The 26,433-nt window shown below is 37.4% G+C and overlaps 1 protein-coding gene across 11 annotated transcripts in view; it reads right to left on the reverse strand.

Annotated features, from left to right (window-relative positions):
- Window positions 1–26,433, reverse strand: part of SLC7A2 (solute carrier family 7 member 2) — a 53,871-nt gene that overhangs the window by 10,386 nt on the left and 17,052 nt on the right. For 8 of the 11 annotated variants that reach the window (XM_042053136.1, XM_042053133.1, XM_042053131.1 and 5 more), the window contains 6 exons: window positions 9,510–9,900; window positions 8,116–8,271; window positions 5,641–5,806; window positions 5,154–5,290; window positions 4,285–4,507; window positions 1,675–1,814 (listed from right to left, as the gene is read on the reverse strand). In XM_042053136.1, coding sequence (XP_041909070.1) covers window positions 1,675–1,814; window positions 4,285–4,507; window positions 5,154–5,290; window positions 5,641–5,806; window positions 8,116–8,271; window positions 9,510–9,885 — 1,198 coding nt within the window. In that variant the 5' untranslated portion in view covers window positions 9,886–9,900. Of the gene's footprint in view, window positions 1–1,133; window positions 1,271–1,674; window positions 1,815–4,284; window positions 4,508–5,153; window positions 5,291–5,640; window positions 5,807–8,115; window positions 8,272–9,509; window positions 9,901–15,518; window positions 15,782–26,181; window positions 26,272–26,433 lie in introns of those variants that run through there. The other 3 variants (XM_042053139.1, XM_042053129.1, XM_042053140.1) reach the window with 3 other exon arrangements.

Consider the following 26,433-nt stretch of genomic DNA (forward strand, 5'->3'; position numbering starts at 1 on the left):
TCACATAAAGATCTTGACTTCACCCCACAAAACTACACTTCCAAATTCTTAAAGGAGAATATGTCAATAAGATAAATTCAAATAAAATAAAGTTGAAATAATAAAAGTAATGCTAAGCAATCTGTTTGTACTCTAACCAAAGGAAGGGAAACTGATAATAATTCTTCATGTGGGAACTATCTGGACAATGACTGTGCCTTTCTGCATTATTAAGCACGCAGTGTGAGCAGTTCCAGTCTTGTGGCATCTGAGGGTGACCCTGACTATAAATAAAAATAGTTTAGTCTCATTCCTGAACCTCTTATTTGAGATTAATTTTAGCCAAGGTTGCTAAAAGTTCTAGGGCATGTATTTCATATTTGAATTACTTAAAAAAAAATATTTATTTGCCTTTGAGTTAAATACTTCTGAAGCTTCCGTTTTCCTGGGTGATTAGACATCCCACTGATCAATGAAATTTGGGCACAGCTACATGTACCTCTGCAAGAAGTATGGACAAAAGTGAAGCAGTTGTAGTTTAAGAATTGACCATAAGAGTTGACAACAGCTCCCAAAATACTGTTTTCATAAAATATATGTAGGCATGAATGTGTATACATATATGTACAGACACAAAAGCTCCCAACACACACATGCCCCTCAACCACAACTTGGTAACCCTATACAACAACAGAATAAATTTCTTTGGAAGACAATTTAAAAATCTTTGTATTTTACTCAAAAGTTGACCCTGCTGCAAATGTAATTTATTTCCCCTATATCTCATAATAAAAAATGTGGCAGTTCTTTCCCCCCCCTTATAGATGGGATAAATATATTGGGTCTACATCAGACAAGAAAGCCCTGTCAGCAGAGCATCAGCCTAAGGGACTCAGTTTAAATAACAAGCTTATTCACCATACGAGGGGTTAATATTGAAAAAAAAAAATTGAATTCTGTGACATTAAGACCATCACCACCACCATGATTGGCTTGATCTGGAGTTCTTACACCCGTTGATTACTCAATAATTTTATTCCCATTGTACATGCAAGGGAAGTTAAAAGCAGCCCTTTTCAAAAATATAAAGTACCATGCACGTGCATAGAGCGCTTAAATCCCAGTTTTAAGTAACATGGGCTTTGAGAGCTTACCAGAGATGACCCCTGCTGTCAAGGTGGCAGAAACTGGTGCCTGCCTCTTACTCACTTTGGCAAGAAAACTAAAGAGTAAACCATCACGTGCCATGGCAAACAGAATTCGGGGCAAAGGGAACATAGAGCCGAGAAGACTAGAACAGAAAAATGTATAGTTCAAATACAGGTTATTAAAAGCACAATGCTTTACTGGTAAACCCAACTACATAAAAAGAAAGCTTGGAGGAATTAATGGGTTTGGGTATAGTTTTTCTTAGGCTCTGTGTTGCTGCTCTTGGTATTTTGTTTGGTTGACTGATGTTCTTGCTTTTGAGTTGTTGTTTATTTTGACCCTAGGCTTTGAAAGCACTTGAGATAAATCAACAAATAAAAATCTGCGGTAGAGAAGTTTTACTGGTAGACTACTTTACCTAGCAACAAGCAGATTTGATCATTTCAGTCCAAAGCAAATCAAAGCTGCACAACAGTGGTTTATTTCCATATATGCAATCTGTTTAGCTGTGCACCTTTCTTTACAAGGATCAACTCTTAGTCTCACCTGCTACTGCACCAGACGATAGAGTAGCAACTAGTGGGGTCTTCGTTTTGGGATTGATTTGAGCTAGACATTTGAAAAGCAACCCATCCTTCGCCATAGCATAGATTACACGTGGTATTGGGAAAATGGATCCAAGAAGACTGAGTAAAAAGCAAACACATGCAACATGGCAAACACAATTCATGCAGAGTTGTATTCATGGACAAAATGAAAAATGTTAATTAATGGCATGTATAGAAACAAAATGTATGGTTGTAAGACAAAACCAAAAAGCCCCATAGCCCAAGGTACTACAGATCAGACACAAATAATTTTTTTTAACTGTAAAGTTGATATTATTACTATTATTATTATTATATTAATGAATCCAGATTAGCAAGATAACTCTTGCCATCACTGTAGTTCTTGGGTGTTAGTGGACCAGGAACATGTTCCAGATCACACTAACTATGCAATTAAGCTTTAGTAGTCCTGGAGAAAGTCTGTCAGTCAGCAGCAGCAAATAAATAAGCATAAGCAGCATCCCTTACACAATATATTTCCATGTAAGCCGGCTTATTAACAGTAATTCAAAGTAAGCACCATACAAGTATACTTGGGCAGATTAATTTTTTCGAGTAAAGCACCCCTAGGCAAGCTTCATTAAGACTTTTTTGGAAGAAGTAAAGCTACTTAATTTAGACTTGTTATTAGCAGAACACATAAAGCTTTTAAACTATTGATAACTTGAAGCTCTTAAACATACTTCTTAAATTAGGTGTTTTCTTTCCCTCAAAGAGAAATACTTCTAATTAAGAAAACAAAAGGCGAAATCATAGCCAGTATAACCTCTGCAGCAAGCACACAAGTTTTTAACCAGGTGAATGGTTTCCTTTCTTACTTTAGAGAAACAACTACATCACTTAAAGAAGGCACAGCTCTTACATACCACAGGTGCTAGGTACATCCAGTAACGCTTGTGGGACACAGGTGTTAAGGTTAGACAGGAGAGAAGTTTTATTGCAAATGAACTGATTTTGATGTACGAGTTATGAGTGTACCTTCCACAAAGAAGGTACATTCCAAAAAAATTCCGGAAAGTTTTTTGTTGTTTTAGCTTTGTAAAGTTCATTTATCCTACCCTTCTTTAAGTACATTCGCATACATAATGGCAATATTAACAAACATCTTTACCCTGGCGAAACTAGTTCATGACATAACACAGTGAGAGGAAACTGTAAAGACCAAAAGCAATTAATTCCAAAGTTTTTTCTTAATTGTACCTCTAAACTGAGGGATATGAAATACAGTTTCCTTTGGTTTGTTCTAAACTAACATCAGTCAACAGATTGAAAGATTAATCTCTCCACAGGAGTAAATATAATTCTTCAGGATACACTGGAAAAAGAGACCAACGGTTCAAATTTCTAAAAATACATTCTTACCATCTCAGTTCACTTTGTTTTCCAGTATTAATTTCTTTAATCTAGTTTCTTATATGTAACTTTTACTATTTATCAATGTAAAGAAAAAAAAAATCAGTGAAACCCTCCAAACTGAGGGGACCAAGACAACTATATAGAAAATAACTATAATCCCAGGATGAACTGTGTAACTGTGATATCCTTCAGTCAGTCCTACATTTCTTTTAATGTCCTTCCTGAACTACTTCATGTTTCTATCCCCTCCTACATCTAAATGTTCCTTTCCTTTAAACCATTGCCCACAGTCAACAAGCTCATATTCAGGCTAATGCCTACAGGGTTATGTTGGAGTGCTGTTAGTGCTTCCACAGGCAACTTGCTTTCCTTTGTGGAAAGGCAGCCAGTGTTCTTACTACTGAAGCTCATGTAAATGACTCCTTACCTACACAAGCTCAGGTAAAAGATTGGCATCAGCATTTTTCTATCCCTAAATTCAAGTATCAAGCAGTTTTCTATTTAATTAAAGTGTTTCTATCACATTACAATTGGGGTGTATTATATCTGAACACATACTAACACATATCATGCCCTCCCTGATCTTTTTAATCAAAATAATACGTTAAGTTTACATTCACAGTTTCACAAAGGGGAATAAATTATAATATTTTCACAGCTATAATCTACATCTCAAATACCCACACAGAAACCACAGGAAGGGATGATGTCATAAGACAGACTGGCTACTGGAGGAAAACAGAGACAGGCAATGAAGACAAGGAGTGGAGCTAGCTAATCATGTCTTCAATTTTGCCTGCAAATACACAGAGCCCATAAAGCTGCTGAGTCACTGGGAATGGACAGCGAAAAAGGACAAAATGGGTGATGTTTACTTTGTCAGTTAATAAAGTAACTTGCAGGTCATATGTTTGAAAATACTTACTTAAATTAAAAAAAAAATTTTGGGGTAATAAGCTTCTACCAAAGAGGTAGAGTTCAATAACAGTACAGTTTTTTTAAAAAAAAGGTACCTAAATTAACACAGCTACTGCCATGTAGACCTGCTTAAGTTTAAAACTTGCTTATAATACTTATTGCTAACTCTTTGCATGGACTGAGCCTTCAGAATGAACACACAAATATACATATAAATGTAATATATTATTCATCAGAGCTTTTCCCAATAGAATTAGTATTTCAATGTTTTTACCTTGTAGACAAAGCACAGAGGGATCCCACTGCTACAATGTATTTAGCAGAACCCCATCCAACATATTCAAATGCTACTGGCAGAGGACTTTTCTCATCTAGCAGATAATACGGCATCATAAGTGTCAGAGCAGCAGAAACCCCAAAATAGGCCGTGAAGCAGACAAGCAGGGACACCACAATTCCTATGGGTATGGCTTTCTGAGGATTCTTGACCTCTTCTCCTGAAAAAAGGAAAAGAAAATGCCCCACCAAAAATTCTTACTGATTTTCCCCTTCAGCTTTAAAAGATAACATCAAAGACAAAACACTTGTTAATCTAAGTCATGGGAATCATATCTGCAATGGAAGTTTTAAAGACCTGAGTAAAATAAACTGAGACATGCAGAACAGAACTCAGTATTTTGTTGTCAGAAATAGCATTAAAATAGAGATAAATTAAAGGTCATAAAATACATTATATATTCAGAGTACTCCAAGCCCATTATTTTTAGTTATTTACCTACACTTTATAAGTTCAATGTACTCATTCCCTATCAGCCATTAGAACATCTCAGAGAACTGTAAAAGTGAGCAGGTGATTAACATTATTTGAGCAGAAAAATTGTATACTATGCACTTTCCAGACTTAGAAAGCAACAATCATTTCTTTAGAACAGGAATAAAATAAACAAAATCTCCTCATTCTTCCCAGAAAGATAGCCACGTTCAGGAATGAACTTAGACTCATTCTACATTGACTGAAAGAGGTTTGGAAGAAAGCAAAGTAAGAAGAGTAGACAGATTATTATATTGTTTGTGGTTCTTTGGGGTTTTTTTGCAAAAAGACCCCCAGTGTTAGACATATATACACACATATAAATACTATACCAGTTGTTGCAATGCAGTCAAATCCTACAAAAGCATAAAAACAGGTTGCAGCACCAGCCAATGTTCCTGTGAAACCGTATGGCATAAAGCCACCACTCCCATACATACTTGTCACATTTTCATGGGATGAGCAGTTCCTATAGAGAACAAAAATACAGCAGAAAGATAACTTCTTTTTTCATTATTGGTAGGATAAATACATGCACCCTCCTACCCTACAACTCTGAAAAAAATGTGTAAGTGTTCTCATCATGACAGAGGTCTGCTTTACAAAACTGCGTGAGATGACATTTTTATGTCCAAGCTCGTAAGAAAGACAAAAATAACAGCAAAAGGAAGAATATCTAAATCAAGTAACCATCATCTTACTTGCTTTGAAGTTTTTGACAAAACATATTAAAACACTAATAGTGTATATTACTAATAAAGCACATGTAACAGAAAACTGCTTGGAATATGAGCAAGTAAATAGATTTTTAAAAATTACTCTGTTATTGCAGTAAGGTTTCTGAGATATTCTTCACTTATTTTCCAGTTGTCAACTTCGCCTTTCACAAAACCAGAAATCATAACGAAGATTAGGACCAAGATGTTAATAGCAGTGAAAATTTTATTCACCCATGCAGACTCTTTTACTCCAAAAGATAAAAGACCTGTAAAATAAAAATATTTTATAGCTGTGAATGGCCCATTATACTAATAAAATGGCATTTTAAAGAAGGTATACATGTAAAAGAAGAACTGTAAAGAATCTGAAAGTTATTCCATCAGGATTCTACTTTATCATTAGATTTTAAACAGTTAAGTTTTAAAGTGCTAACAGTTTAATGGAAGAGCAGGCAGTGAGCGGATCAGGAAAAATTAAATACAATTGGAAAGTTTTCACAAGTCCTTTGCGCTCTAAGTGTTTCCACTAACATCCCATCCATACTTTCCCTCATTATTTAGAGATTAAGTCTGAAAATTTTAAGCCTCTCAAAATAATATCTAAAAAGTCTCTGATTCCGCTAATGAGATATTTGCTCTCTTACCAGAACACAGAAATTATCTTATGAGCTGCTCAGGTTTTCTTCAGCAATGACATTTTTATTGAAATAGGTGTATGCTTTGTGCAACTCAGTTTTTTCCAAAAAGGCAGTATCTCAATCAGCCTAATGCAGTATGAATCACAGTATGTGCATTTTTAAAGTCCTTTCTTTATTAAAAAAAAAAAAAAAACACAAAAAACCCCCGAACCCAAACCACATTTCTGTGTGCTTTCCCTTGTGCCTAGCACATAACATTGTTTGTAAAATATCACCTGCTACTCCTATGATCCAGCTTTACACAGCTCACAATCCAATTACTGTATCATGCTCAACCTATACAGTCCTGAGCCATTCCCACTGACTCTCCTCTCAGCAGTGGGGAATTCCACCCAGTTCAGTCACTGGGGGTTTGACTCCTTATCACAGACACCTGGAAAAGCAATTTGCAGCACAAATGCAAAAAGAGTGAAGAAGGAATGATGGTAGGGATGAAAAGACAGGACACAAATGAAAACTCAGAAGCAGTGATGAACAACAGGAAAAACATTTCCTCTTTTATCAAGAACTTCTAATTCTTATGTTCTGAAGCAGCAATGGCAACAGAGGAAATATAAAAGGTATCAGCATCTAAACTAGTATGGTATAGTTTGGTTTGTGGAGTTTCAAAGGGCTCAAAGGCTCTGCTTTTCAAAGGGTTACTTTTTCCTCCTTTATTTGGAAAAGATGAAACTGAAGGTTCTGCTCCAGTTATATTCCAAATTCATTCCCAACCCGCCTGACATAAGGGTCTGAACTGGTCCTATAGGCAATTCTGAGCCACAAGTGTGGCAGGATGCTGGACTAAACCTAGTCAAATCAACTCCCAGATCTTCCTAAGTGTAGGAAGTCATACTTTTATGTACAGAGACCTAATAAATCTTCAGGTGCATTGATCACTCATTCTAGCAGCAAGTTGAACAGAAATGTTTTCCTGTGTCAAAAAAACCCCACTCAGAACAAGCGAACCAGAGAACAGGTTATATACATATAACTTAGTTTCACTTCCCAGAAAAGAAAAGTTCCTGCTTTGGTTTAATCCAAAGAGAGACTGAACAGGACAAATATATGAGATACGGGTAAGACCTCCACTGAATATTGAAATGCTTCTAGTATTACCTGAAAACAAACTGCACACTTCAGAATACCCTTCCTGCTTCCTTCACTCCCAGTGGCAGTAGAAACATTTCCATGTGGTAAATAATTGTTAAACGCAAACATGGAAGTAAGTTGCAGTATTTTTGAGCTTTCTGATCCCTCAAATAGCATGTAGCTGGTGTCAATGCTTGCGATTCAAAAGTGTGATACGTGAGTAAAGGCAAAAAAGAACAGGACTTGGAAGAGTAGACAGGAAAGGTTTACTCAGGTTTCAAACTGGTCTGTTGGTCCATGTAAGTACCTTGGGGTGCCCTTTAGCTCAAGCAAATTCTAGGATAAACAACTGAAGACTTAGAAAGGGGAACATTATTTTATACCAAATAAGTGACCAATTTAGATGGAAAAGAACCCTTACAAATGCCCACTATGTGCACAATATATGATTTAAGGAGACCACATCACCAAACTATAGAGCTTAACCTCCAGGCCACTCTGAAAGCATTTACTGGTGATAAAGCCAAGAAAACACAGAGAACTGTGTAATTTTCCTGTCACCATAAATCTGCATCATGGGTTTTATAAAAAAAGTACTGAAAAATGATTAATTCATGTCTCACTTTCAAGAGAAGAGGGTGCATGTGAAAATTTGATTATATACATTTAATTCACAGAGCCAGTGTGCCAATACAAAATGTGCATCTGAACTTCCTTAACGTACTTCTGGTGCAAAACCCTACAATTTAGCACTTTTAGCTGTAAAATACCACAACCACCATAAATTAAGCCATATATTGTCTTACCTGATAAAAGTAATATAAGTAATACAGCAAAGAAGTCAGGATACTCTGCTAGCCCAGAGTAATTCATTTTGAAGTAGGCACTGAAGAAATGACCAATCCGTTTTCCAAGAAGTTCATCAAAGGTACCGCTCCAGGCTCTTGCTACACTTGATGTACCTTCATAAAACACATGCATGTTTAGTGTTTTACATCCATACAGTGGGATACAGCTACTTCTACTGAAACAGAAACAAAACTAAGCCTGTTGCTACTTGCATTTAAAAAAGCAGAGCTTGTGCTGCAAGTTTGTTTTGCTGAAGAATTCTAATGTTTTAGAATTTTGCTTGTTAAATGGTAACAAGTTTTTCTAGAACTAAAACATACAGATTTGTGCCTCGTTTATTCCCAAAATATTGCAGAAATTATTTCTGTGTCATTTATGTCTGATTCTGGAAGAAGCTTTTTTCTAGAATTACAGTATGACATATGTTAAACAATACAAAGTTATGTAAGAAAGCATTTGAAGAAAGAACATGAAGGAAAGTTTGTCCACCTGTAAGTAAAGCAAAAAAAGAAAAAAAAATTACTAGTAATATGTATGTTACTAGAGTCTGTATTTAAAATTAATGCTCTCTTGTGGTAGAGTGTGCATGGCCAAAGACAATCTTATTTTTATAACTCTCCTATCATGAAATACATTTTAATACAATACTGGGGCATATCAGTTTTGTAATGATTTGAGTAACCATCCTGTAGGTACACATATAAAGCTAGGCATGCTCACACACAATATAATGGAAGTTTGGGGCATGTTCCTCTGGGAGAAATAGTTTTTAAATCAAAAAATGTTTTTTCTGCTAAAGCACTGAAATAGTTACTTGGGTATCTGCCACATAAGCATTGATTTTATTTGGATCTGGTCAACTTTGTATTTTATGGGATTACCTGAGAGGACAGCACTTAATTAGCACAAGGATATAGTAGCAAGTTAGTACTTAAACACCATGACTTTCTTGTAAGATACTATAGCGATGAGGTCCCTCTAAACATCCTTGCTGTCTGTATTCAGAAAAAAAATGCTTATTGATTGTACTGAAATTATTCTTGCTGACCAAAGACGGCAAAGAAGTCCTGATTATTCTTGTGTATCATCACTGAATTGTCTGACACAATTTTCATACAAGCTCTGTGGTTCATACGTCACAGTCTTACAAAAATATCTCGCAAAAAACCCTGTTTGCAATGGTGATGCACAGAAGGAAATAACCTAATCAAATTATTGCAATTATTTCATCTCAGCAGAACTAAAAAGAAACGGTAGCTAAGCGTAGAGACAGAAAAGAAAAACAGCCCTAAATCTGTATCTTTTATCTGCTTTTATCAGAAACCCCTGGAACCCGTGTTCTTAGGCTTACCTATAATATAGGACAAAACGAGATTCCAGCCAGTGATAAAAGCCCACAGTTCACCAACTGTAACGTAAGTATACAAATACGCAGAACCAGTCTTGGGAACACGAGCACCGAACTCGGCGTAGCAGAGACCTGCCATCACAGATGCAAGGGCAGCAATGAGGAAAGAAACAACGATGCTAGGTCCAGAATCGGATTTGGCTACTTCTCCAGCAAGGACATAAACACCAGCACCAAGGGTACTTCCTACACCCAGGGCTATAAGGTCCACTGTTGACAAGCATCGGCACAACTTGGTGTCCTCAAGACTTTCGCCACTGATGTTCTTCTTCCGCACCAGACACCGAATAAAGGACAGGACTGGTCCACAGGGCAACATGGTGGATGTAGAGCTCTGAAATAAAGGAAATTATTGCAGTATGCAAAAGATAGTGCAGACTCTGGTGAAAAACAATGGAAAAGAAGTATTTGCATGAAGAACTTTAATTATGTCTACTAACTAATACATTCGCACTGTTCGGTGACATTAAATAAACTGGCATGTGCTTTTTCCCCAGGAAACAAATTACGGATACAGTATTCCTAATTTTATATGTAGCACTTATTTCCCCAGGGAAGCAGATCCATTATCTTTAGGTTTATTACACTGCTAATGGCCACTTCTTAACCACTTCTAAAACAGAAACAGCCTATTATCTCATATATCATAAAGCCTTTTAAGATAAGGATCAACACCAACATAAATAAGGGGTTTGGGGATCTGAAACTCCAACAGTAAGACTGTAAACAGCAAAAGCTTTAAAATACAGCATTCTGACAGAGCCAGTTCAATATCCTTTTGTCTTCAAATACATAGCTTTTGCCTTTAGAATTTGCTTCAGTAAGAACTGCTTGAAAGCAGATTAAAATAGTGTTTCTAGTCTCTCACGCACCAATGAAGTTTCCCCGATCTAATTATCCTTACAAGAAATCTTGTACATCTCTGCCTGACAATCATCTAACAAAACCCAATGGACTAATGGCTCATCCCATGCCAGCTGCAGTTCTTCAATATTGTGAGTGCCTGTCACAGTGTGGGACGTGATCAGCTCTAGCACACAAGCTCAGATTCTGTGACCGACCTGGTCCTGGAGGCCAGCAGGAAGGTAGCACTTCGCTGGCCTGTGATATGGGTGCCTGCTAGGAACAGCAGCCATCCTGCTTCCCAACTCAAACAGATGGTCACTGAGGGTCCAAAGCATTTGCTTGGGGAGGAGGACATGGGCATCCCATAGAAAATAATATTTTAAAGAGGGAACATTAATGTACAAGTTCTGTCTTTATGTATTTGTTTGAACTGTATTGTTGATGGCTAAGAGTTTGGTAAGAATCAAGCAATACCATCTGTCATCTTCCCAAACTGATGGTTGTCTTTGCAACTCATACCATATATATCTCTACTCTGCTCATGATTTGTTAAATGGAACCCACCTGGGAACTGAAAAACTATTTAATTTAGACATATTCTGCTGGTGTATTCCTTCCTGGTCTGTATCAGTTTCCTAGAACAGTAAAGGACATTTCTACTCCCACTTGTTCAATCCACTAACAGCAATGACTTTGTATCAAGATGGATAGCTCAATTAATAGCATTTGATCCTAAAACAGAGAGTCAGAAGCAGAGAGTATCAGGGACTGCCATCCTGATACAAGACTGCTTGGGAAAAACAATCTCCTGAGAAGAAAAAAAACATTTTCACCCTATTCCTGTAATAGCTCCCCAAGCACACTCAAACATGCCATTTCTGTCTTCAAAGAGCATCCTTAAGAAAAAAGGTCTCCATTCCCTGTTAAGTAAAGAAAATTTGGTAAAGGGTAGTGAATGGAATTGAATAGCTGTGGATGTTATATTAATATGCTTATTAGTCTGTAGCCCATGTGATAAGCAGCAATGCTCTTGTGACTCCATGCTCTTCACCTTAGCAATTTCAATGTGGCAGAAACATAGCATTTTTTTAAGGAATTACTTCTCCCTCCCCCCAGATAATATTTCATTTGGTATTTCATTAACAGGAAAAAATACTCTGGCTGATCTTGTTTTCAGACCACTAAGCAATTTCCAAGACTCTTGTTATTCCGGAGTCATCTCAGATTGTTTTGCTTCTTTGCCATTTGGGACAAGAAGTCCCAAAAATTGTACAGGCATGTACTGCAGTGGTCAGCAGTAATATTATGGTTTTCTCTGCTGAGAAGGAATCCTTATGGCAAAATAGGAGGAGTTTTTCTGCTTCTGATTTCTGCTTCTTGTGGAGAGGAAGGAGGCTAGTTCTTGCCAGCCACAAGCCAGTAAGAGAAGACGCCTCTTCTGACTGAAACCCAGCCTTTCTTCTTCAGCCTTAAGAAACTGGAGCACAACCAAAGACAAAGTTCAATATACAGACTTTGTGTCTGTAGAGGAAAAAAAACCTTACCTCATGTGCGTGGAAAACTTCTCTTTGTAAGTATATCCATCCTAACATGGATTTGACAAACACATGGCCTTTTACAACAACCACTGGAATCCAGCATATCTTCCACAGTTTCCTATACTTAGTATGCCTAAATGTATAGCAAACAATGCCTGAACTCTGCTTCACAGCTTCTGGTGGCAAGTGCAGCACTGTACCTCAGACATGGCCCCCTTTCAGATTTGGCTGAGACATTCCAAGACTTTCAGATAAGACAGTGAAGCAGGAAGAACTGATGAGCTTACAAAGCTATTTGGCTTCACACAGGACCAAATTACATAGGTATGAGGTGACAAGTGTCTTCAGAAATAACTGACAAGTGTAATGCTTCTCTGAGGTGTCCCTGGTACAGCAGATCCTTTAATGCATCACCCCCTGCAAGAGAACAGCCTGGTCAATGACTCACTGCTGACATGTGCTGACTCACAAGCAGTTTATCAGAACACTGAGGCTGAGCGCATCTCATGCTAAAATACAAACCTACAGAAGCTTGGGTGTGCCTTTTGGTGGCAGCATTGTCCTAGACAAGCTTATACTGACTGTCACCACATACTCTTATAAAGGGTCTTATTCCTGCAGACTCACAGATCTTATTCCTGAGTTTGGACAAATATTGGTTTTCCTTCCTGTTGATCTTTATGACAGAGAGGAACATAAAGTAGGGTAAGCAAACACATTAAAAAATTCTCTGTCCAACTTTTTGACTAGCAGGTTTCAGTATTTTCCTAACTGCTCCTTTTTTCTTCCTCTTTTCCCTGCTGCAGCCTAACCATGCCTCATCCTAGCACACGACTTTGGGCTCTGTTTCATCTTGGTCTCTGCTGCCATAAGCTCTGTCAGCACTGGCCTGGGCCCCTGCTGAACATCCTGCACAGCTGAGGAGCACTGGTTCTGCTCTGAGCCTTCCTGGGAAGACACACTTGACAGCTTGGAAGAGGGGGTTTTTGATAATTACACTGGGTAATCAATCAAGATGGGAGTGCTTTTGAGGCATGTTTGGTGCACCCGTCCCACATTTCTTGGAGCAGACTTGGATACCTGCCACCCTTGAACAGCAATGTTAGGCATGTAGCCTGCAAGGACGGCCAGTCAGGGTGGGCTGAATTGTTCATGCAGTTTAAACAGAGAAAAGATTGAATCCTGACCTTATACAGAGTTTAAACATAGGCAGTGAGCAACAAGAAACCGAAAAAGGAAAATGCCCTTGAACTCACCAACGGTATGCAGTTATTTCTAATTAAGGTGTGGAGCGGACACAACCTGATGATTCTCTCATGCATTCAAACCTGTGCTAGGCTCCACTTTGAAGTCTGCTTTACAGAGAGCGCTTCGTCACAAGCAAAGCAAGTTTCACTCTTTCACAAGCAAACACCTGTGAAGTCCATTTGTTACCGATGTTGGCACATTCCTTTTCCTGCATACAACTGAGGCGGCAGCTCTTTGGCTCTGCATGTGCTGGGTCACTGCACTTTTGAAGTCTCTTTTGGACTAAGTTTTAATTTAGCTACAGATTACGCCATAAACACGGAATATGCTTCCAACAGTCCTCCAAAAAAGGCAGGTCTCAGTTCAACTGCCTTAGACTTGAGGACCAATGATCAGCCCTTACTGAAACCTCCTCCTTCCTTGAACTCATTCCTAGAGAGAACTGCTAAGCCATCCACACTACAGTTTAGTTTTACCCCTTCAACCACATTCAACAAAGATACAGGCAAGAGAGTAGGACATAATTTAGACAGGAAAGGAACTTGAAAGATTTATCTAACATAGGGGGAGGAAGAAAAACCAAATAAAGCTTCCTCACAGCTGATGGACTTCATGGTATTTGTCAGAGTACATGAATAAGCAGGTATTTCTCCAATCCCTTTTGTTCTTTATTGTCTTGGTTAATTTTTTTCTCTACAGTATCTGCTGATAAAATCGTCTTAATTTCAGCCTTTCTTGGCCAATTGTAAACCAGATCATTTACTGCTTGGCCACTACACATCTGAATGCCAGTCCAAGAAGATGAGTTCAGCCTTACAATTGATACCAGCTGTTTGTTTAGGTGGATGATCAGGAACATTTAATCGTCATCTGTTGTTAGCCCTCTTCTGTCAGGAAATGTTTGGTGTCAAAAAATTTTTGACCAAAAACACCATTCAAGGGACAAAGTCTCTATCTGCAAAGATTATATTCATATTTAAAACTGCTTTGACTCCTTCACAGTCATGTAAAATCTACCATTTCTGCAAAGTGTTTTTCATGCAAAAATAACCTAACCTACCCTCCTATCCCACACAAAATTCAAAAAAATCAGTGGATATTGGAGCAAAAATGGTAATTTACATCATGTGTCAATAATTTTATTTCCATTAAAATAAAATTTTAATCTAATTATGTCTCATACATGGTTTAAGTTAGTGCACATTAAACCCAAGCTACACATGAGAAAATCCAAAGTTTTGCTGCAGTTGCCATTCAACTTTTCCTACAAAATTTTCCATTAAAAGCTCTAATAAAAAAACATTAAAATCTCATATGGAAAGCAAATGTTATAAAGCAATATGAAACCTCTGAAACTTGTAGTACTGTTATTAAGATTTATGTTCAATGATTTTTGAAGCCAAAGTAAACCATAGATATTTTGCTCAAAACTATTCTAATATTATTATATTAGAATATATAGCTAATATTATATAACATACTATTAATTTTAGATGCAGTAGTTAAAACATTTTGAACACCATGTCAATTAAGGATAAAAGACTCCAATAAGTTTGTAATGTATTGAAAATGGGAAAATATAAATATATACTGGTTAATACAGATTAATTTAGCATCTTTCTTCAGCCTCATTTTCCTGAAAAAACTGTCAAAGTTTATTAATTTTTTTGTCTCCTATTAAGTACATGTAGCCTTATTAAAAATTGCAGTATTACATTTATTAGATCTGGTCCAATAATATATGAAAGGGAGATCTTTCTTGAAGTGAAATAACATATGAAAGTAAAAGAATTGCATTGATTGGATCTTGAGCAGTAATATATGAAAGTAAAAGAATTCAGAGATGAAGCAAAACTAGGTATGGTCTATGATTTGCGTGCACGTGCACACATGCACAGCCAATAAATTGTTTTAGTGCAAGTGTCCTAAAAGTTCATGTGGTGCCCAAGACTTTCACAAAACTCCAAATGCCTTGGGATATTTAAAGTAGCGTATTTCAATAACGGTTCAAGCTGTAAAATTGGAAAGCTGCACCTGTAACAGAAGTGTATGATGCATAAAAGGGAAAAGGAAAGCAAGCTTTATTGTTCAAAAGCAGAAACACCTTCTAGTCAGACTGGGAAGGAAAATATAACTGCATCTTCTATATATTAACACTGTAATTTTTATTTCAGCAAAGACAGGATAATGCTGTAACGTAAACAAACTGCGTACCACAGCTCTTGCTACTCAAACAGCACATATGTTAAAGGCAACATTTCCTATGATAACCTAGGTTGCTTTCAGGTTACTTCTTTCAGCAGTAAACTTCATTACTAACCTGATTCAGAGCAACTTCTGCTGGGGAAATTTCTGCTCCTCTTACTCAGTCCTGAACTCCTGCTGTCATAAATGGAAGAGTAATGACTGAAAGTGATTTTATTAAAAGACTTGCTTTAAAAGCCAGCTGCAGGTGGTGTGGGAACCCTCAGTGTTGAGGGGTGGAGGCTTGGCACACCAGGTGATTGGAGGGCTGTGAGCCGGCCAGCTATTTGCCCAGCCAAGCAGAGAGGGAGGAAGGGAGGGAGAGAGAGAAAGTCTTGCTGGTGTTCAGATAAATCATATGCACTGTATTCATGACACAAAACCCAACTGGAATGCCATTTCCTACATTTAAACGCACCTGTCAGGGAAGAGTTTCACACATCCCAAAGGAAATGCAGATGTCAGATCCCACAGTGATACCAAGCAAAGTTTTCCCATTGCCCCTGTGAAAATTTTGGAGCATGCTGAAGGATGCTTTGCAATGTTTTGAGACCTGAATGCAATAGCATAGAATGAAAAGTGTTTTTGTTGAGTAAATTTTAGAAGAATACAAATAATTTTTAAAGTATTGCTGTGGCTAGAACCAACACAGAAGGCAGTATATTTACAGAGATGGGTTAGAGCCCACTCTGTTGAACTGGGGTAGATGTACCATAGATGATCTTCTCCTTTATATGGCTTGAAATGAAAAATGCTGAAGACTGGAACTAGAACAAGCCAAATATTCCTGTGACACAACCAATAAATAAACCTCAGTTTCTTAAAAATTAGCTTCCAGAATAAACCAAACCCCAATGTACAATTTACAGCTGTATTTTTATTACTTCCAATGGCAGACAACCCTACTCTAAACATGCAGTAGTATTTCCAACCAATATTATTCACAGCATATTGTTTCCTTCTAAACACTCATGTTTCAATCACTTTATTTTTGTTGCGCTAATATAAGATAAACCTTGCAGAGAAAAGCGCTATGCTTCTTGTCATTAAAAGGTCTTTCCTAGGAAAACATGTAGAAAAACATACATTGTGTGGCAGCCCACTGCAGCTTTCTCTCAGCTTTTACTTTTCCCTTAGTGTAAAGTCAGCCAGTGCTCTAGAAGCAGAGAAGGTTCCTCCTTTTTGCTTCATGAATAGCCCTACTTCCTGCAGCCTATGCAAGGGAAGAATACAACCTTTCCTCAGCTCTCCCAGAGCCAAGGAGAAATGCATCCAAGAAAGGGTGCTCCACAAGGATGGGCTGTGTTGCAAAACCGCGAGTCCAGCTTATGCTACCCAAGGCAATTATTTTCTTACAGGCAAAAACATGTTAAGAGAAAAGGTCTTGTTTGCTGAAGGTCTGATGATGACAATGCTAATTCTTCTCCTGTTGTTGACCTCATCTTTGTTAAAGATGAACTTTATCTCTTTCACAGTTAATACACAGTTAGAAGATAGAAACAAGAAGTTATGCTACAGGTTAGGCTTCTTGCGCAGCAGCACATGACAACCACTTTTAAGGAGCATCACTCTGACCCGTGACAATATCTAGGCTTTTTTTTTACCAAACTAGCACTCTCTAACAAGTCCATGGATGACTCAGGAATTACTCAGATGGTTCTTGAGTATCTCCAGTGAAGAAGACTGCAAACCTCTCCAAGCAATCTGTGCTGGTGCTCTGGTCACCTCACAGTAGAGAAGTTCTTCCTCATATTTAGCTAGAGCTTCCTGTGCATCATTTTCTGCCCATTGCCTCTTGTCTTGTTGCTTACCTCCTGTCTGTGATAACATTTCATTGCTGGTAACAGCAGTACACTTATGGATCATTACAATGATAGAGCTAGGCTGCTTTTGTTTGTCTGACTTTCTAAAACTTAATCCTGAGAACAGTAGCACACAAAAGCTACACTGCTAAAGGCATTCAAACCTAGAATCCTCCTGGCTCCCAGTCAAGAGGCAGGGAGCACACTGGCTGGTGAAATGAAATGGCTTACATTTTGGGGGTCCCATCTCAATCTAGTGCACCATGGGGCAGATCAGTACATCCCCATTTTGCAGTGTTTGGATCAAAGGTCCTATGGACAGACACTCAGACAGTTTTGTGTGTGTTTTCAGTAACACATGCTTGAAACCACAAGAAGACCATGTTGCCACCCAGCAAAAGTCATTTTTGTAGATTCAACTGAAAGGTGTATTTGTGTGCCTGAAGGTCTGTGACAAAGCAGCATGAGAGAGATGTTCATAAAGGGATGGGTCTAGTGGGGGATCAGTGAAGGATGCCAGACCCGGTGCTCTTTGGACAAGACTGAGCAGACAGAGTGCTGTCTGGTGGCAGTTACCTGCAATAGCATACCCAGCTTCTCTCTTTCGGAGGACACTCTTGTTTCTCTCCAGGAAAGAGCTGTGGTAGATCCACTTTGTGGCTCCCCGTTTGTTTCAGTTGAAAATCCAGCTGTGTTTGGACCAAGTTCTGACTTTAGAGACTTTTCTGCTCCTTAGGAACTATATCACTTGGATTAATCTAAAGAGCCTCATCCAACAGTTCTCTGATTTACATACCCAAAGGACTTCTGTAGCACATTCTTTCCATTAAAATGTTGATCAGGAATTCTCTTCTTGCCAGGAAACAGTTGACCATATTAGAGGGAATGAACTGAAGGACAAAATTATTTTATCGTATTTTTCTATGGAAGGCTCATTTTAAGACTTTCCTTAGAGTATCAGAAGAGTATGAACAGATTTTTATAAAGTTACGCAGAAATTCATGCTGAGGGGATTTTAATTTTACAAAAAAAAACCCCAAACTGTTAATTTTGAAACTCTTGCACAGACTGAAACAAAGTTCTACAGATGCCCAAGTGACAAACTGATTAGAAGCTGCTCTGTTGTTGACTCTGACTTGTCTCACAGACACATCCTCACAGCTACGGGCCAAAAATCTGTGGAGTTTTACAAAACTAGAGGTGTTAACTGTGCACATGCATATCCATGTGCTTGCCCATATAACCACCACACATAACTCACCAAAGTTAAACATGAACAAAAGTGCTTGCAGACCCAGGCCTTAGTGAACCATGGCAATCCCTCCACTTTGCAGCCAACTGTAACAAACCCAACTTTTGACACGAACAATTAAAAAGAAACACAACATGTTTTGTACACTCTGTGTACTGGTATTTGTAAGAGGATTCATCAAGTGCCAGGAAGAATCTTTTCTGGATAAAGTAATTACACTTTAGTGGTTCTGACTTGTGCTTCTTGTGGTTCTGAGAATAAAAATACACTGCAATCTATGTGCTAATCTACAGAAAACAATCATAAACATTCAAGAGAGAAAGAATCCTTGTAAAGCTCAACAGTAGTGTAGGCTGTCTCTATAATCTTATGACAGGATCTTTTCTGAAGAGAATAAATTACAACTCAACACTTTTTAAAGGACTTCCTATTTATTAAAATAAAAATATACTTATTTTAGATTGCTTCTCATGGTTTAACTGAAACTAGTTCCTACAAAATATTGTACAGATTAAAATAAAATTATCACTTACTAATTCTCTCAACTTTTAATAATTCTTTTTTCAGTTTGTACTTAGGAAAATACCTCAAATCCTGAACTTCTGTAAAAGAAATTTAATACAACCTATAAAAAATAATCACATGCTACTAGACTCATCCAGGCAGGAAGAATATACCTGCAATCCTGCATCATTTCATATGTAACAGTAAGAAAGGCAACATTGGCACAAATTCCTATTAGTTATTTTGATCCAGGAATGAGTAATTTAACCTAATATTAAGCATGTCCCAAACAGCTACTAGCTGTCATTTGCTGAATTCCAAATATTCCCAGGAGTCTAAAGGAAATTTTTGCAGTGCTGACTCACAGTGCTGTCCCTAAGTCTAAAATCAGAGTTCTTGAGAAGGAAAGTAACTATTTAAAGCCATTATTATCTATAAAAAAAAAATCCACAAATACTTTTTTGGCCTCGAATACAGGATAAATATAGATAAGAAATTTAAACAGAAAAGTCCATAATATATGCAAAGAAGAACCAAGAAAATCAAAGTTAAAACTAAGACTTGATCTGTAATTGAAAATAAATTGTGATGCCATGTCTTGCCAAAAGAGAAATGATTCTGTCTTGCACCTCCCTGGACACCTGTAAAAGGAGCATCAGATGCAGCTCCACACTGCAGCTTGGGAAGGAGCAGGAGAAGGCACTCCTGAAGCATAAGTACGCTTCTCCATCAGAGACAGGAAGTTACAAACGGGCTTTCAAAAAGAGCAAGGAGAAAGATCTACCAGAAAACAAACTATTAAGGCATTGTGGATTTTTTGCAGTGTACACTATTGGGTAACATCTTATTCTGCTTTTCTATAAGCCTGTTTGAACTTACAACATATTGAACTGAAGCAAACGTTAAAAAAAAAGTATTCAATTTGTGACAACATTTGAGCCAAATGTGCGGTAACACACCTAAAGGCCACTGAGGTAGGTAATTAGGCACATTTCATAGAAACCATCCCAGCCTATGTAAATGCAACTGACATTTAAAAGTAGTACTTAATGTCAAAAAAGACAAAATACCAAGCTTTTTTACCCAAATAATGAGGCTCTGTGTTATTTATTATTAAAAGTTGTATTATCATGTATGGAGATAACAGTTTTTTAGTTGTTTTGAATGTGCTTCATTTATAGCTTTTCAAGGTCACCCTGTTCACCTTGTTCTAGTTATCACTTTCTTCATTACCTGAATTAACCAACTGAAGGTTTCTTTCCCAATCCTTCTGTAATACAGGACTTCCTCTGACTTACTGTTTTTCACCCCAGCCAATCAATCCCTTTCCTCAGTTTACTTGGATTTTTTATTCTTGGAGTATTTGTGAGGGGGTTTTCTTTCTCTTTTTTTTTTCTCGTTTTTTTTTCTTTTTTTTGGTTTCATTTTTCTTTAAAAATTTTTCATCTGGAAAGGCTAAAAGTGATCTTTTTCCCCTGTGTCAAAAAGGGAAATCTTTCCAGTTACTGTCTTTAATGAACATTTTTTTCCTATAAAAAACAATTTTGTCAAGAAAATTTCTATTAACTCCATTTCTACTTAATAATAATTTTCCTTTCCAGATAATGACATGAAGGTTGCTGCTTTTACTTACTCTTTTTAATCAGTAACAGGGCTTTACCTTTCACCCCATGGTTACCAAGTTTTCAGTAACAGCCTCTTGTGTAAGACACAAGCAAAAGTCTCTTAGAAAGTAACATCAGATCAATTCCATGTATTTTGTTCTGTTGAAAACCTGACAAAATCAAAAAATGAAACTAGTAGAAACTAGTTTCAGAAACTAGTAGAGATGTATTTACAAATACAGTCCTGGAATATTTTTTTTCAGTGATAATAGGAAATATATACAATGACTGCAGGATCAAAATTAAATCCCAAACATTTCCCTGCTGAGAATTGCACTGATTTGCACAAAAGCTGGTGATTCTAAAAGAGAGTTAGACACTGGTTTTAAAGTAGAAATAATGAGAGTCCTTTCACACGCCTAAACTCCTGAGGTAGCTTCTAAAATGTCTATAAAATCTGTATTTTTTAAATGGCTTTGCCCTTGTGCTCCTGTGCACTTCCACAGGGGAGCCAAAAGGCCGCCTAATTTCATGGTGCAAGAATGGAAATTAAGCAAAGAACTAATGATTCAGCTCACTTCTCTCCTCCCTTCCCAACCTCAGCTGGCTGGTTTGATGGCTCAAGTAGCACCAGCTCCAGGGATTCATACTCCGCTAGGGTTGTCCAGTCCCATCCCTGGGTCACAGCACCTCTCAGCCCATTTGACCAGTGCACCATACACTTATGGGCTCCAGTGGATCCTTTTGTTTTAAAAAGCAGTGCAATTAATATTCTGTGTTGAGTTACTGAAAACTGCTTAAAGTAACTCAATTTTATATATATAAAAAAAGTGGCCTTTCCCCCTATTTTCTGTGGGGGCCAAGAAAGGAAGAAGAGAGAGCGGAGAAGAACGAAAGGATGAATATATCTAATTTAAGACTAAAAATAATCACAGATGATCCCAGAAATAGCCTCAGTTACAAAAATATCATGGAGCAGGGGAAGGAAGGGAATTCCTATTACACACCTTACTTGTTTCTATTTGAGTTTTTAAGGCACCTGGAAAAGATGCCATCTCAAACAGATTACAAAAACTCAACAAAAAACTAGGTCTAATCAAGGTGTCACAACTTTCTCATAATGGAACATCTAAAATGAAGCATGTTTTAATTATCTGCCAATTATAAGAGTTTTAAAAAGTTAAATTTGCTTTCTTTTGCCTATAGAAATCCAATAATTAGATGCACATTATTTATATTCCATATTTCTTTTATGTTAAGTCAATGGCAGTAAGAATTAATTTAAGAGATTCTTGCATTAAAGTTTTGAAAAATCTCCTTTGCAACCAAATATTACTATGAAATAATGGCAAAGCATTTAAATCAGGATTCTTCACTGGACCTGTAATGGACTTGAAATATTAAATCAGAAAAGTATTTTGCTTCCATTCTATGTGAAAATGGAACTGTGACGTTCCCAGCATCACTGCCACACATCTCACACACCAGACATAAAATGTCCACTAAGTGCGCTGCTGTGATTTATTTTTTAAGTTTATATATTAGAACAATACAAAACAACATAAACAGGAATGGTTTGTTCACACAATATAAATGGCTGCATCTGCAGTGCTTAATCCCAGAGGCATTAAACAGCATTCTGTGGTCTGAAGTTAGTGCTGTTAAGACCACCCCAGATTCCTTGGAGGTACTTTCTGCACCCTGCAAAATCAAACACTGTGTCTTTTGTATATGAAATCACTGGAATAAGAAGTCACTGCAAAGTCACTAGAGCAACCCTGTTACAGAGCACTACCCTTTGACATTAAATGTGAGCACTGCAGAGAGACATTCTCAATATATATTGTACATATCAAGATCATATAAATCCAAACATCTAACATGATTTATAACTGAGGTAACTAATGCCAGAGCGATCCCTTTTCATTCTTGGCTTTAAATAGCACCACTACATTTAACGCTTCAGGAACAGAGTTTGAAGAACACTATAACCTTCAACTGGGCAATTTTTTGGAAGGACTTCCAAATTTCTCAGTATCTTTTAAGCAAGTCAATAAACCGCTTGACTGCATGTAACATCTCACAGGTAGAACATGACCAAGACTTCGAAATGCAGCAAAAAACAGTACTGACCTCGACAGTTGCACACTGAGATCTTGCTCACAGATTTCCAGGGGGGGTTAGCAACAGGTACAGAAAGTGACCCCGACCATGTGCTGTGGCTTTCCAGAGATCCTGCACAGGCTGCAGTGCTCCACAATGTAACTTAACAGAGCACTGCAGACAGCAAGGCCCTGGTCAACATCTTCTGAGGGTACATCAAAAATCCTCTATGAACTTCCATTAAGAAAGAAGTATTCTTTTGTATTTTAATCAAATCACAGCTACGCATGACAATTGCATAACCATGATGAAGACATGCTTTCAGATCCACGCAGATTTGATGCAACATATAAAGACTGAAACATTGGCAAGTCTGCCTGAAGAAACCAGATCGTCTCTTGGAATAAATCCAAGTTCAGCAATAACAGGAGAATCATTTCAGCAGAGCATTGAGGAAGCACAAGCATTGGTTCATAAAGCAATGAGTATTCTGTAAATAAAAAATAACATATGGAATAACGCAAATATTTGAGAGAAAACCCAACTTAGGGCGCATGTGTGTTTCTATACTCCCAGCCAGCCAGCATGATAGTTCTTTACTAGCAACTTCATCTTCAATATAAATCATCTGGAAGCATTAGAAAAGCAAACAGCTTAGCAGTTCCATCGTTTTGCCAGGAGGCAGTTCTGCTTATAAAAATCAAAAGTCACTTGAGCATTAAATTGCATTTACTGTACCTATGAAGCTACTTCATGGACTAGCAAATGGCACAGAGGGACAAACCACACGAAGGCTGCTTGCTGTAATGTACTTGCAGTAATAACTGATGCACTAGTTAAAATAAATACTAGCAAATGTGTTTTCAGGATAATTTGCGTCACATAGCAAATAGGAAGTCGTTGGGACAGCCATTACTTCTCCCACACGAAGATTGGGTGAAACACAATTTTCCAATTTTTTTTGTTGTGACAGCAGAAGGCCCCATAAATGTATAACTTTGTATTCCATTTTCAGCAGACACAAAGCATCTCAATAAACATTCTATACCACCTCCTTCCCTCAGTCACTTTCTTCCCTTGCCACATCCAATGATCCTGAATGGCATGACCAACTTCTGACTGAAAAGGTCAGGGGATGTCATACAGATAACTCCCTCAAATGTCCTCTTCTAACTAAGAGGTACTGAACATTAGCAATACAGAACAGCAAGCCCGTTTAGTTACCAACTTGTCTCATATTTGTTCTTCAAATCTACGTTCACATATTTCTTCTTTATCTTTCACTTATTTAAGTGAAACCAGATATTTCTCCCCTTATTTTTTCCTGAGTCAACCACTTTTTCTAAACCTATACACAAATCAGCTTCATCTCCAGCCATGCTGTGAATAAGTTGTGGGGAAAACCCCATAGAAAGCTAGGTCCTAATACAGCCAAATATATTTGCTTGAAAAACCCCACTCCAAATGCACAATTCAGGCCCTCAAAAGTCCATACACTGCAAATAAGTAGACTAGCTGTCACCAAAGAGATATCCTTCCACGTATTTTGTGTGTATGTGGCTTTGTGTGTATTCATGAGTGCAAACTACACTATTTCTCAGTTCCTACTATGCAAAAAGATACTGTTATTATGGCTGGATCACAGTTTTGGAGTAAAACTGTTCTGCTTGCTCACTTTCTTCTCATGAGCTCTGGAGACAATGACAGCAAATTGAGTTCCAGCTGCCTGTGTGAACAGAGGCAGGATCTGGCCACAACCCATTCCTTACTTGCTGCAGGAGAAAAAGAGGTCCAGGACAGATTCACTATCTCAAGGGCCAAACCCAGAAAACAAGCTGCTAGCTGAAATGCAATGATCTAGGAAATGACAGGCAGGAAAGATGAGACAGCTCATTTTAGCAGCTACTTGAAAAAAGCTTCTGACATCAGATATCTTATTTCATAGAACTAGAACACATACAACTCCTTTTGGGTAAAACATTGAGTGGAAAATGTCATTGAAATTACTTCTAATTTCAAAATGCCACCACTTCCCTTATTAGTACTAGATGGAATATTTCACCAACCTACTGATTTTTATTGAACCTGACCATTGGTTAGTAACACCTGTAAATGATACATATTTTCATAATGCAAAAATTTTTGGCACAGAGTAAGTACATATTCCTCATGGAAACACTATAAAAACATGAAGCTTTAGTTGTTCTATACCAGCAACAGATACTCATAAAATGAATTTTGTTACATAAAATTATTATAATCAGTGTAATTAAATTAATGATTAAAATCCTTCATGCTTAATCTAAAAAAAAAAAATCTTAGCTAGTTTAAATGATAATCAACCTGTCAGCAAGTATACCTTGGCTAAGATCCTTTTTCACCTATGCATTGCTTTATTGGCCTTCAGAAAATGCCACTTTGGCATGCATTTGTCAAACTATTGCTCTTTATTTCTGTCCCTAGAAACTTAGCCAGCAATACACACGCATATCTCATGCATCTCAAGTTCCAGCAGCTGAAGAGGCTGAAGCAGAACCAAATGTTCCCTGTGATCAGACTCCCGTAACTTCCAGTTACTTTCTTTTATTTCCCTTTAATTCTGACCTTCTTTCACATTTCACATACATACTAAGTTCAAACTTCCATTATTTTCTGCCTTTTTCAATCATAATTCATCAGACAGGAAAATACAAAGATACAGTAATTGCTCCACCATGAAAATACTCCTTAAAATATTTTAAATTGCTTCTAGTTTTATAATAAGAATTGTTTGCTTTGGCTCAAACCCACCCCTCTCCCCCCCAACATAATTCTAAAGTTCAAAAGAAAAACAATTTAGAAATACTTGGATGAAAATAGAAGGAAAATCACTGCTATTCTTCAGCATTTCTCCACTGAAATCTAAAAATAATAGGTCAAAAGACCAAAATACCTCCAGTTTCACAAACTTTATGTAGCCTTCTCAAATAAACCCTCCAGAGTTCAACATCTGTTATTGAACTACCTAGAACATTATCTATCAATTTTTTGGTAAAGAGGGCGGAAAAAAGAAAAAAAATGCAGCAATTACTAGTCCACACATCATCCATTAGTAAGAACATGATTCTTTCCGGTTATTTGGTCTGAGATTATAAACCTTTTTGAAAAATATATCCTTGTTAAATGCTATCAATCTGGTATACTTAAAAGACAAATAACAAGCTCTAATTGAAGTAACAAAATAGGATGGAAGTTTGGAAATCTAAGGCAGGAAGCCTGGGTCTAGATAAAAGGATATGAAGCACAAAATCTCCTTGAGATTTTCTGAATTAAGAGCAACTTTGTACCTTCTAGCAAAGTTTCAGTGGTGCACAAATTAGACATGTTTTTTGGTGCTAGCCAAAGAGAGTTTTAGAGATCTATCATACATACAGCAGAATTTCTGGCTAGAACAAAAGGTAAAAATCAACCTTGAAGATAATCCAGATGACTCACCTGGAACTGTCATCTTCTTCTGATTTAGGCAGGGATTTACTCCCCAAAATCTAACTTCCTCTCTATTTCCAGACCCTGCAGGCACAAAACTTTAAAAAAGAAGACAAATATCAATGAAATCTGATACTATGCTTCAGCACTGCAGATACTTAAGGAAACTGCCATAGAAGCCTGACTGTTGTGTGCAAACCATCTGCAATTACTTTGCCTCTAAATGATGGTAGATGTTCTACCTCCTCATGTGTAACTCTC

The sequence above is a fragment of the Corvus kubaryi genome, unplaced genomic scaffold (genome assembly GCF_017639235.1).
Source record: "Corvus kubaryi isolate FWS band 111438036 unplaced genomic scaffold, C.kubaryi_AGA036_p1.0 split1-131, whole genome shotgun sequence".
Lineage (NCBI taxonomy): Eukaryota > Metazoa > Chordata > Aves > Passeriformes > Corvidae > Corvus > Corvus kubaryi.